Below are 13,453 nucleotides of genomic sequence, written 5' to 3' on the forward strand. Positions count from 1 at the left end.
CAAGAAGGCGATTTCTCGGCCCAAAAAGGCGAAAGGCACCTACCAGACGCAAGTCGCCAGGCCAGAAGAGGGTACCAGCCGGCCGGTGCCATCGGCACAAAGGACCGAAAATCCATGGCAGCTGGTTAGTAGGGCAAAGCGGAAGTCGAGCGTATCTCGACCTGCAATGAAAGCAAAGGATAAAGACGAGGCCTTGTTGGTGAAAACAGATAAGGAAAAGTACGCCGACGTCCTTAAACCGATGCGGGCGGCAGAAAAGCTTTCGGTGCTAGGTCAGGACGTGCGAAGCGTCAGACGCACCAAGATCGGTGAAATGATCTTGATTCTGAAACGCGGAGCGCAAGCTAGTGGGACGGACCATAGGAAGTTGGCCCAAGAGATCTTGGGTGACGACGTCAATGTGAGGTCGTTGGGGGCGGAAGTGACCCTCCAGTTCAAGTAACTGGACGAGGTTACGAACGCGGATGACGTCGTCTCTGCCATCAGAGAGCAGTGCGGCACAGATGTTGAGAAGACCTCTATACGCCTAAGAGGCGGTACCTTTGGCACGCAAGTAGCCTACCTTAGATCAGTCACGGAAGCCAAAAAAAGTCATGAAGAATGGAAGTTGAAGATCAGCTGGTCAGTATGCCCAGTAAGCAAACTCCAGCCGCCATCAGTGAATAAGTGCTATTCGTGCTTAGAGTCGGGGCACAAGTCCTACGACTGTATGGACCCAGACCGTAGTAAGCTGTGTCATCGTGCGTTGTGGTGAGGAAGAGCACAAGGCGCAGGAATGCGATAAGGCACCAAAGTGCCTCATCTGCACCAACAAAAAGCAAGCCTGTAACCACGTTTTGGGTGGACCTTCGTGTCCTATCGGAGAGACAAACAAGAAGAAGCCGTGCTAGTAACACAATTGAATTTTAACCACTGTACATCTGTTTAGCAGTTGCTGTGGCAGTCGTCCTCCTGTTCGACCCGTACAACGTTTCTGTCGTCAATTAGGTGACGAACGGATTTAGGATGGCGGCTATTTGCACAACGGGACGGTATCTGGTCCAAGAGGTGGTACACTCTTCCGCTGAGGGTGTCGTGATGGCCAAGATCAACGGTGCTTACCCATACGCTTAAACCTGGTTTAAGCACTAAGCGGAGGGGAAGAAATCGGCCCTAAGACTCATTGGCCAATTTGTAATAGTTTCTGGGTGATCTGCGAAAGTTACATCTGCCAATCCCAGACCGTTTGGAAATGGCCATATTTCTGCGTATACCTTACGGATTTTTGATCAGCCAGCATTGGTCATCATACTAGTTCTAGTTTCTGGGGAAAGGATAAAACATGATGGAAGTAAACGTCACTTAAAATGACAAGCAGAAGAAAAAATGCATTAACATACCCTCGAAAAACCCGGAACATCTCCGGCGGCCAATCTGAGGATTGGACAAATGGATGGGGACAAAATACTAGAAAAGTTTCCAATCCGCCAGTGTGTTGATCGCGTATGCTGCCACAAGAATTGAATCCCCGTAGACTTCTAAGGTCATAGGCGAAGCCGACGATCTTGACATCAGAAGGGAACTTTAGTTTCAGAAGTCCGCCGTACATAATATTCCATAATACCGGGTCCAATAATGAGCCTTGCGGTACTACTGCATTAATTGGAACACTTCTCTGACTGGTATCGGTGTCGAGGCCGCCCGTACCCTCTGAGTACAGGGTCAGTCTTTTGAGGATGATCCTCTCCAGCAACTTGCCCGTCATGTTAATTAGACGGTTTCCCGGCTTTCGGTAACAGAATCAACTTCTGCCTTTTCCATCTATCGGGAAAACTACTACAGTCATGGAGACATCTCTGCATAGATGTTCGCAATGATTCCTGCCTTGAGAAGGGAACTCGGAACTCCATAAGGCCCTAGAGCCACCATTTTGGCCTACACGCACCCGAATACTAGAATAGAACGACTAACTCATGTCAAAGACTTGGGCGTAATTTTGGATTTCCAACTAACGTACAAGTTGCACATCTCGTACGTGGTGGGCAAGGCTTCCAAAACCCTGGGCTTTATCTTTCTTTGGCCAAAGAATGTTCTGATATTTACTGTCTGTAGTATCTGTTTTGCTCACTGGTGCGGTCTATACTGGACTATTGCTGCGCCCCGTTCGGAATTCCAATGAACGGTGCAGAACAAATTGAGTCCGTGCAACGACGTTTCCTACGATTTGCTCTGCGTAGACTACCGTGGAGAGGTCCATTACGCCAGTCAAGTTATAATATCTGCTATCGGCTTATCGATCTGGAGCTGCTAAGGAATTGCCGTAACATTGCTTGGGGCGTACTGGTTACAGTTGTTTCGCAAGGCCGAATAGTTGTAGCGATATTTTGGAGCAAAATATATCAACGTACAGCCGAGGGCACTTCCAAATAACGCTATGCTAAGAAGGCCATTTCGTCGGACTAACTACAGTATGAACGGTAGTATTGAAGGATTACAGCGGTTATTTATTACGATATCAACAATCTTCGACTTCAACTTGCCTTATCAGACGCTGCGTCGGAGATTCAAAGAATTTTTCTCATCACGTCAGGTCATGTTTGAACTCATTTTTACTGCAGGCGCCTCCATGCTGGTCACGTTTGGACACCAATTTGCACTTCAGACGCATCAATGCTGTTTGATAAATACTTGATCCACTATGAACGCCTCGACAGGTCAAGTTTGGACTCAAATGTTCACTGCAGGCGCCTCTATGCTGTTTGATAAACGGTATGCTTCGTTCGAACCCCGTATTGCTCATTTATTGTTTATGCAACTGCGTAAAACGACCTTTAATTAAATAAACGGGTTTTCGCTATTTTCACAGCGTACAAAGGTCTATCGACCTGTTTAAATATAGTATGCTCCTTGTGCTACAAAAATTGAATGTGTATGAAGAATGACTTCTTGGCCATCAAGAAATTCCTGAAGTAAGTCTTTGATCTCCACGCGTAACGAAAGGTCTGTCGACCTGTTTCAAATATGGTGCATGCTCTTTGTGGTACATAGTAAAGAATGTGATGAAGAATAACTTCTGGCCATCAAAAAAATCTAAGTAGGCTTAAGATCTACGCTAACCAAGGTCTGTCGACCTGTTTCATATATGGGGCATAGCGAAGAAGGCAAATAGTGGCAAATGTACAAAAAGGTTGGTTTGATCTGATATGACAATGTATATATGTAATGTCTTATTGTAGATAGAATATAATGTGTACACAGCATAGTTTCTTGTCTCTCCAAGAAATTCCTGCAGCAAGGCCTTTCGATCTACACGCGTAAACAAGGTCAGTCGACTCGTTTCAAATAAATTGCTTACTCCTTGTGGTACATGGAATAAATTCGAGTGAAAATAGTCACGTAAATAACGACCCAAGTCAGGGACGTTGTACAGGTCGGACAGATGCACAGTGGTTTATACCACACTGCTCTCTGGGCAGAGACGACGTCGTCGCGTTCGTTACCTCGTCAGTTGCTTGCACTGGAAGGTCACGTGATCGTCGTCACCAAGATCTCAAGTCAGACAAGTCAGCACAAGTCAGACAAAATGGTTGCAGCAACGTTGTGACTAAATCTGGTCACATATGAGTTGCAGCAACCTATGCTTATGTGTCTGCTAGGGTTGCCATCGTCCCAGTAGCTTCACGTTTCAGCACAAGATCATTTCACCAGTCTTGGTGCGACTGACGCTTCGTGCGTCCTGTTCCAGCGCCGAAGCTTTTCGGTCGCCTGCATCGACGTCGGCGTACTTATGCTTTGGTTTTGAGCGGCAGGCCTCTACTCTGTCTTCAACTTTCTTTGCGGGTCGAGATGCGCTCGACTTCGCTAGCTACTTCTGCCATAGTCGATGTTCCAAGGAAGAGAGGCCTCGGTTTGACACCTTTGTCGGCCTTCTCGCCCGGGTGGCTAATAAAAGCGTCCTGTTCTTGTTTTACGACTCGAACACCATCAGCAGGTTCTGTTTCAGTTCATTAATAATGTTCTGTCTTTCGCTTGCGAACTCAATAATATTATCAGGTTACTCGACGAACCCACATCCCGGTAGTGGTCTAAATATTTACCCAAATCGGAAAGAAGGTTCTATTGACGAGCTATTGGTACACGTCTCCCTTCCCAATTCTCACATCTCCCATCTTTATCTCATTTTTTCACATTTTATATCTCACATTTTACTACTTTTAATTTCTCGCTCCTCACTTCTCCCATCTCACTTCTCACAACCCAGTTCTCTTCATTCAATTCTGGCTACTTACTTCTCACTTCTCACATCTTACTTCTCGTATTGAATTTCTCACTCTCATTTGTCGCCTCCAACTTATTTCTCGACTCTCACTTCTCGTTTCTCACTTCTCACATCTTAAATCTCACTTCTTGTATTGATTTTCTCATTTTTCAATTTCACTTCTCATTTGTCGCTTCCAACCCATTTCTCAGCTCTCACTTATCAATTCTCGTTTCTCACTTCTCCTTCTCATCTTACACCTCACTTCTCGTATCGAATTTCTCACTTCACTTATAGCTTCTCATTTCTCGCTCTCCTTATCACTTCGTTTCTCACTTCTCATTTTCAAATCTCCATATTTATCTTTCTCACTTCACACTATTCACTTCTCGCCTCTCACTTCTGACTTCCCGCGTCTCACTTTTCACTTTTCACTTCTCGCTCCCCACTTCTAATTACTCATTTCTTACATCTTACATATTACTTCTCACTTCTCCTTTCTCACTTCTGTTTTCCCACATCTCACTTCTCACTATTTACTTCTCACTTTTCACTTTTCAAAAATCACTTTCCGCTGCTCACCTTTTACTTCTACTACTCATATCATTCCTTCTCAAATCTCACATTTCACTTCTCCTTTTCTTACTTATCATTTCTCCTTCCTTTCTTGCTTCTCACATCGCACATCTCACTTCTCATCCACTTTTACTTCTTCCTCCTCCTTCTCATTTTTCTTCTCAGGTCTTACCAGTCGTTTCATACTTCTCTGTTCTTACTTCTCACTATTCATTTCTTACTTCACACTTCTCATTTCACACTACTTCACCTTCTCATTTTCAATTTTCACTCCATCTTCCTACTTCTCTCTTCTCGCTTCTCACTTTTTCTATCTTAAATCTCACTTATCGTATCTAATCTCTCATTTGTCCTTCCAACTTCCCTTTTTTTAATTATCGCTTCTAATTACTTCCAAATTTGCTAAAAATTTAGGAGGTTAGGGGCAAAAAGTCAAAATTTGAATCACTCTACGTGGATAAAAAGTATTATGCATATTACACACTGACAAACGAAAATTCAAACAATGAATTCATGGCATACAAACATCTTCCTATCATGTACTTCGTCTTCGATGTGTGGAGCAACGTGGACTTACCCTTGCGAAAACCGTCCTTAACATCTGAGTACAGGGTCAGTATGTTGAGGATGATCCTCTCTAACAACTTTCCGTCGTGTCTATAAGACAGATTGGTCTATACGCCGAGGGTCGCTCGGCGGCTTCACACCAATTTCTGCCTTTCCATCTTTCGAGAGATCTACATTCAAGGCATCTCTGCATAGCTATCCTGAACATGTGCGGGTTCGCACGATTCTGCCTTGAGGGCTGTTCGGAACTCCATTAGGCCCTGAGCTTTTTTCGTTATCAGGATTTGCCACCGCGAATAACTCTTGTTGCCTCCGAGCCACCATTTGTCGCACATTCCTTGCGGTGCAAGAGGTCAGGAACTTGTTGCTCAGGACGGGTAGAATACCTCAATATTCCTCGCCAATCTATCTGGGGATTGTTCGTGGAGTGAAGAGCCCCCTTTGGTCTTGGCCATCACTATTCTGTAGGCGTCACCCCACGTATTCGCGTTGGCACCTTCCCATAGGTTGTCGAAACACGCTCTCTTGCTTATTTGATGACCTTTTAATAGCAGGTTTCGTAGCTCGAAACACTTCACGGTCTGCTCTTTCATCCTCAGTGCGGGCTCGTTGCATCCCTTGTCTAGCCTTAAGTATACCGGGCATCTGCCATTTCTCAGCAGCTTGATGGTGACTCGCACGCGTGACAGGACAGCTATCCCAGCCCTGTTTAGACTGGCTTCAGTCCCAGCGCGGTGAAACTTGCTGTAAAGCATTTGTAATCCACCTACAGATCTGACAGGGATCCCCGGACCTCGGATGTTGCACGCTATAATTGATCTTAAAGCAATTTGCTAGATGATCGCTATATGGGTGTAACCCTCATCCACCCTTCAGTCCAAGTCTGGTGCCAGACCAGAACTGACAAACGTTACGCCAATCCATGACCCGACGCCGTTCCTTCTGAGCGTGCTATCGGAACCATCATTGATTAGCACTGCGCCTCTAGTAACGCTTGACCCCTTCGATTGGGGCAGCGGCTGTCCCTTCTACTGCTCAATCGTTAAAATCTGCTGCTAACTTACAACCCACTAGGTCGGACGATAGCCTATCGATCATCTGGTTGAACTGTACCAATTTCCACCTTGATGGGGCCGAGCTACAATTAAACGCACCATTGATCTTGGCTTCGCGACTTTCAGCAAGGGTGCACCACCTCTTGGATCGGGTACCACCCTGTCGTGCAAATAGCCGCCATCCTAGACCCGTCCGCCACACAATTGCCGTTATCGACAGGGACGATGTAATAAGCTCGACTGAGCTGTGTGACCGTTGGTCCCAATATGTGGCTTGTTGGCTGCTCCACAAGCATCCTTCTCGCACTAAACCTCGCCGTTAGTGAGCACTCCATACCCGAGCAAAGTTTGAAAACATAATGAGAGCATATAGAAAACATATTTTGATTTTGACATCAAATTGAAATCATGATTTGTTTTCAAATATGCATCATCATAATTGATTACATATTTTGTTCTCATTTGCTGTAGATTTCTAAATTGTATATATGACGCAAACTGTGTCTAATTTGTATAATATTGTAGGTGCTGTCAATACGATACACCGCGCGGCTGTTGTAATGTTTCCAAAAGCGCATTTGCACAAAATTCCACGAGCGTATCCCATTCGAAAGGAACAACCGCACCCTAGGAAACGCCGCAATGTTATCTTCCCATAAGAATCGAGTATACGGGCAAAAAGTACGGTGCGTCGTTTCCTCTGGGGAGCGCCGCTGTGGAGCAAATGCGTTAACAAAATTAGTTTTCGATTTGCTCCATCGATAGCAGGAATAGTTTTTGATTTTATGTCATCAATCCGAGGTAATAAATCGGCAATCTCTCTTAATCGGCAAGTGACTACCATAGGAGGACAAACGTCGTGTGCATGCAGTGAGTTAATTTCACAGACTTTATTTATCACGTGGTGAATTTAAGGTGTCTTAATAACGTCTCGTCCAGGCAAATCATAAAAGTTTATAAGTTTGTAAGCTTGCAAAAAGTCCAAAGAAAAAGAAATATCAAAACGTAGTAAAAAAAAAGTATTGGCCAAGTCAATGTTTTGTTAGTTGAATTAAGGGTTTTTCAAAATTAGCTAGGTTGAAAACGAATAAAGTTCCCAATCAACTTGGGAACAAATCACGAAAACGAAGAAACATAGAAGAAAAGGTAACTATAAAAAGGGATGTGCAGAAATGAGAGAAAATGTAAAGTGGTGTACTAACGGTCGAATTAGGTCCAAATCGGGCCTTATCTTTTATTACCTTTTGGCGAGGGTTCTCTTTTCTTCGCAGTGGCCCCAAGGAACCATTCTGAGGGTCAGAAGTAAGCTCGCAGGCAATACCGAACGCGTGGGCACTGCAAGCCATATCCGCGGCCATTGTGGGATCTACCATTCTTCGGCGAGGACGGACGCCATCTTTCTAAAAACGTGGAATTTGTGCGCACACTGTAATTCGCTTGCCGGGCATTCATTGTGGCACGCCGGCGCTCGAATTGGCCCCTCAAGTCCATCACCCGCTCAGTGCGTCTCCTCGCCGTCATAATCGGCCTCGCCACGTCCATCGCCACCGCAAAGTGGCACTCCACCGTTTGAATCGGCCTCGCTACGCCCATCACCACCGCAGTGTGGCACTCCGCCGTTTGAATAGGCCTCGCCACGTCCATCGCCACCGCAGTGTGGCACTTTGCCGTTTGAATCGGCCTCACCACGTCCATCGCCACCGCAGAGTGGCACTTCGCCGTTTGAATCGGCTTCGCTACGCCCATCACCAACGCAGTGTGGCACTCCGCCGTTCGAATAGGCCTCGCAACGTCCATTCGCGACGCAGCCGCGCTGTTGCAATCTAGCGGCGACGGACGTGTGCGTGAAATCACTGTTTCAACATGGTGAAGTATGGGAAGTATATTTAAAATGCTTTTAAAATGTTATTAACAGTGATATGTTGAACACTTTTAAATGCGTAGGGTTGAATTTTGAAAAACTACATGTTAGCTCTTCATCTCATGTTTTTTAATCAAAATAATTCAATTTTCGTCTTACCTATAGAAAGTAAATTAAATTTCTAACCCAAAAGTGAACAATTTTAGGCTAAAATCTGTTTTAACGCTTTAATAAGCATTTTTAAATTGACGTCCTATATCCCTTGCTGGGTGAAATAAAAAGCATCAGCGGACCCCCATTTTGTTTTCTCGCATTCAGGGCCAATAGCCACCGCAGCGTGGCACTTCACCGTTTGATTCGGCCTTGCTACGTCCATCGCCACCGCAGTGCGGCACTCCGCCGTCCGAATCAGCACAGTAACAACCGTCGTCCGTGTGGCCCACCTTCGCCCGCATCGGACATCGAGAAAAATCCAGCCAATCAACAATGATTCTACTGAGTCTCGATCGGCTATACAGAGGAGACTGAGAGATCATTTGAAGGAAGAAAAGGACATGAGTACAATAGATACGGACTTTTTAAGGTGCAAAGTATCGGTAGATGAAGAGATTAAGATAATTGATAAAAATGTAGACGAAATAAGAGAGTATTTGGAAAATGGAAAACGTTTCGATGATTTAAGGGACAGTTTGAAGACTCGGTTAGTGCACTACTTTACACGAGTTCGTAGAGCTCAAGAATTTGCAGAAGAGGATGTAGATCTAAGGGATTTCGATAAACTTCTGAGTGCGATCCGAGGACTGATGAACACACATTTTTCCATCTTCTCTCCGTTGCAGTCAGTAAGAGAGCAAATGATGCAAGATATTGTACAATCGATATGAACCTTAAAGTGAGAACGATTCCAAAGGAAAATATACCAAAAGAGACTACCGGTGTTCTTAAAAGGAAATCTAAAGTTGTGCACGAAAGAGATTCAGAAACACCGGAAAGGACTGATGGGGAATTGGGGGCAAGGGTCCAGCTATTTCTTCGAATCGCCGAGAATTAAAGTCGACAGTCGCCGTCTAATACAAATTTAAATGCTCTCGCCGCGTTGTATCCGTTCGGTTTTCCGCCATATCCAATGGGATGGCCGTGTTCTGATACGAGTCAGGGCACGAATCGGTCGAAGAATTTCTGCGAAAGTTTTCTTTCAATAAGAGGTCAAAGTCGAAAGCTGTTCCCCAGGTAGAAACCTCGGATTCGGTTTTTGAGGAAGAATCTGGAAGTTCGACCTCGTCGTCGGACCGTCCGTTAGGTAAAGACAACAGAGCCCATCGTCATCGCGATAATCATAAACATCGACCCATTTCGGAGTGGAACATAAAATACGATGGCAAAAACCATGGCCAGAATCTAATGAAATTCATTAGAGAAATCGAATTTTATTCCTAATCGAAGCGTGTTTCTAAACGTGAGCTTTTCCGGTCCGCGATTTATCTAAACCACCAAACTAAAGCTTGGTTCATGTCCGGCGTTGATAACGGAGATTTCGGTAATTGGGATGAACTAGTGACGGAGTTAAAACGGGAATTTCTTAGTCCCGATCACGACCACGTGAACGAGATAAAGGCCATTTAGAGAAAGCAAGGCCCAAAAGAACGGTTTACTGACTATTTAAAGGAATTGCAGAATATCTTCAATTCCCTTACGAGACCGATCTCGGAGGGTAAGAAGTTCAAAATCGTGTAACGTAATTTACGATCGGATTATAAAGGTCACGCTGTAGCCTCAAACATCGATAATTTAGTCGATTTGAAACGTATCGGTAGACAGTTGGATTCCACTTATTGGTATAAATATGCCCAAAACCCGGTAGATCAACACGCGACGCGAAAACGGGTTAGTGAGGTAGTGTGGCATGTGGATAACACATGTCATCATACCCTTTAATAATTTCTCAAACTTTCAATCGATGTACAACGAACAGTGCTGTAGTTGCGGGGGGTCGGGTTAGTTCGCGACTAACAAGCTTTATATTTTGCTTCGAGTTAATTTTTATTTTCAAAATTATAATTTAAATTTTCTTAAAATGCTAGAGCAGTGTAAGGGTCTGTTCACAAATTACGTAACGCAAAAATCCGAGTTATTGACCCCTCCTCCCCTTGAACAAAAGTAACATTTTTGGTCCCCCTCCCTCCCCATGTAACGCGTAACTGTGAAAATTTTTAAGGCAGATTCTTTTCTTCGCTGAAGCATTTGGGTTTTGGTATTTTTAAACACTGTTAGGACGGCACATGATAAAAATCAAGGATTTTAAGAATGCAGCTAGTAGAAACGAAAATAGAATTTGCGATCATAGCCATTTACACCTATTCTTTTTACAGGATGCGTTCCGTGTAAAAAGTTTCAGCTCAAATTTGAAAATCCGTGTAAAAAGTTTTATGATTTCTTGACGAATCATGCAAAATAGAACAACTTTGAAAAATTTTGATGGGATTTTTTACACGCCGTGAAAAAATCAGTGTAAAAAAGAATCGTGTACATAGTTCAGCGGAACTGTTCGAGAAATACAAAATTCGCGATATTTTTACGCATATCAGTCCGCTATGTCAGCGTAGCATTTCGATAATGACTAATGTTCGATAACGATAAACAGCAATTACTTCAATCAGTGATTTGTAAAAGACATTCAAATATTTTTTTATTCGCGTTATGCGTAACATTTGGTAGTACCCTCCCCCTCCTCCATCTTTTAGTGCAGCGGTTCTCAACCTTTTTCATGAGAGGTACCCTTCGACTTTTGCATTAATTAAATTCCCCTTATTTTTTGCTGTAAATGAAAATAAGCGGAACTCATAAGATATATGAAAAATGGACTTAAAGGCAGTGGTGGAAATACTCGCTTCACGAGTAAGAAAAGAGTGTAATTGGGCCCACAAAAGGCCACACTCGCGCGAACCTACTGCTTGCATTTTTCTGGCGCTTGCTTTGTTCGCGAGAGTACGGGCAGAGCAAAACAAAAAGCAGGGCAGTATTTTGTTCGGGAGTAAAAATCACGGTCGCAGTATTTGGATTACTTCGAATACAATGGATAAATTTGACTTGACATAAACACAATAACAATAAACACTTGTGTTCTTGCTCGAACATCAGTGAGAAACATGTTCAGGTTGTATTATGAGTTTTAGCAAATTAGCGAATGACTCGCGAAGCTTACGAACATTTTCGGGTTCGTTTTGTTTTCTATGCGGGTAGTAGGTAGGCAAGAAAAAGGCCAAAATGTTCGCGAGTCTTTTGTATTACCGTATTACTTCTCGTTTTGTGAGTAAAGTTCGCAGATTTCACCACTGCTTAAAGGCTAACGAGATATTGACTCTATATAAAGTGGGCTGACATTTTTTTCAGAAACTTTCCAACTCACATAAGTTTAACCATAATCATTCCTACAGGACTTTTATCACTATTGGAAGCTTCTGCGCCTCTTGAAGGGAGGTTTCTTATCTTCAATGGGGGCTCCCTAGCATCTTGAAAGGACGCTTCTGAGCCTTTTAAAGTACGATTCAGCACTAGAAATGGGCTTCCCGACTTGAAAGGAGATTTCGAGCTACTGGAAGGGGGCTTCCGAGCATCTTGGAAGAAACTTACGAGCCTCTTGAAGAGGAGGCTTGAGCATTTGAAAGAGGCTTCGATCTTCTTAAAACGAGGCTTCTGCGCTTCTTGAGAGGAGCCACTTTGAAGCCTTCCTAGCCTCTTGAGGCTTCAGGCCTCTTGAAGGAGGCTTCAGCCCTCTTGAAGGAAGCCTTCAGGCTCTGCGCTTCTTGAGAGGAGCCACTTTAGAAGCCTTCCTAGCCTCTTGAGGCCGAGCCTCTTGAAGGGAGCTTCCGACCCTCTTGAAGGAAGCCTTCCAGCGAGAGGGGCCTTCCGAGCCTCTTGAAAGGAGATTTCCAATTCTTTATAAGAGGCTGGCCTCTTAAACAGGCCTTCCGGACGTCTTGAAAGAAACTTTCAGGCCATAAAATGAGCTTCTGAGCCTCTTGAAGCAGGCTTCGGCCTCTTGAAAGGAGGCTTCGGAGCTCTTGAAAAAAGGCATCCAGGCCTATTGAAAGGAGTATTGGGGCTTTTTAAAACAGGCATCCAGAACTTTTGAAAGAACTCCTCCACGTCTCTCGAAATGGGGCTTCAGGCCTCTTGAAAGGAGGCCTTCGAGGCTGCTAAGTAGGCGTCCAGAAGCGTGAAGGAGCTTCTAATCTTCTTGCAACGAAACAACAGGCTTTTAGGAAAAATCAATCACGCCTCTCAAACCTTTGAGTTTTAGATTTTAGTTCAGAAGCTTATTTTTAACAAGTGATGAAATTTGTATAGAACTTAAAAATCACTCTAAGATTTACAAAAAATATTTTTGACGTTTTCTTCATTTTTATCTTCTATCATAATAAATAAAATGGTCTGTGTTCTATCCGCATAACTCGAAAATGGCTGGATGGATTTTCTTCTTCTTCAGCAGATATGTTCGTTACCGTTTCCGACGGTTTATGATATTTCCTCATTGGAAAATTACGAGTAAAGTTGAGTAAATGTGGAAAATTAAATGAGATTAGTATGGACTGGGCAGTTTATAACGCGCAATTTCGCCTACTATACAAACAACTCTGCCGGGTCAACTAGTTATCAATATGTTTTAATTAGAATTGTAATACGCCCGCCATTACGCATTTTTGTTCGGAGATCCCCTGGGGTCAGCTAAGAGTACCCCTAGAGTACATATGAGTTGAGAACCGCTGTTTTAGTGTAACAAAGTATAACGCAAGTTGCACCTCCCCTCCCCAAAAGCGTTACGTAATTTGTGACAAACCCTAACATGTATATATTGTAACTTAGCTTACTTAATTTATGCAAGACGATGTGAAGCACTTTCCGTTGCCGGATATGATGTGATTCACAAAGAGGAATAAAATTATAGATGATTCCAAATGAACGAATTTTTACATACAGAATTTGATGAAAAATCATATTTGTATACCTATCTGCGCATAAAAAGCGTTCATAGTGCACATTTGAGCTCGAACATAACCTGTCGAGGCGTTTATACAAGTATTTATCAATCAGCACGAGGCGCCTGCGGTAATTGAGTCCAAACGTGACCTGTCGAGACGTTCATAGTGGATCAAGGAT

General features: G+C 43.7%; 2 protein-coding genes across 2 annotated transcripts in view; both read right to left on the minus strand.

Annotated features, from left to right (window-relative positions):
- The window catches only part of LOC134224829 (ubiquitin-like modifier-activating enzyme 1), a 127,544-nt gene that overhangs the window by 105,216 nt on the left and 8,875 nt on the right, over nucleotides 1–13,453 (minus strand). The gene's annotated exons all lie outside the window — the stretch shown is intronic.
- Nucleotides 7,934–11,722, minus strand: LOC134222555 (uncharacterized). The gene is made up of 2 exons (XM_062701716.1): nucleotides 11,703–11,722; nucleotides 7,934–8,258 (listed from the first exon to the last, which is right to left on the minus strand). Exons 1-2 carry the CDS (start codon nucleotides 11,720–11,722, stop codon nucleotides 7,934–7,936), a joined length of 345 nt encoding a protein of 114 aa, XP_062557700.1.

Source organism: Armigeres subalbatus, chromosome 3 (assembly GCF_024139115.2).
Source record: "Armigeres subalbatus isolate Guangzhou_Male chromosome 3, GZ_Asu_2, whole genome shotgun sequence".
Classification (NCBI taxonomy): domain Eukaryota; kingdom Metazoa; phylum Arthropoda; class Insecta; order Diptera; family Culicidae; genus Armigeres; species Armigeres subalbatus.

Bases quoted from the DNA above. Each gene is read 5' to 3' on its own strand.
- LOC134222555 (XM_062701716.1), bottom strand. From the start codon at position 11,722: ATGATTATGGTTAAACTTAT. The intron at 8,259-11,702 runs GTGAGTTGGAAA...CGTCGCCGCTAG, and splicing joins ATGATTATGGTTAAACTTAT to ATTGCAACAGCGCGGCTGCG.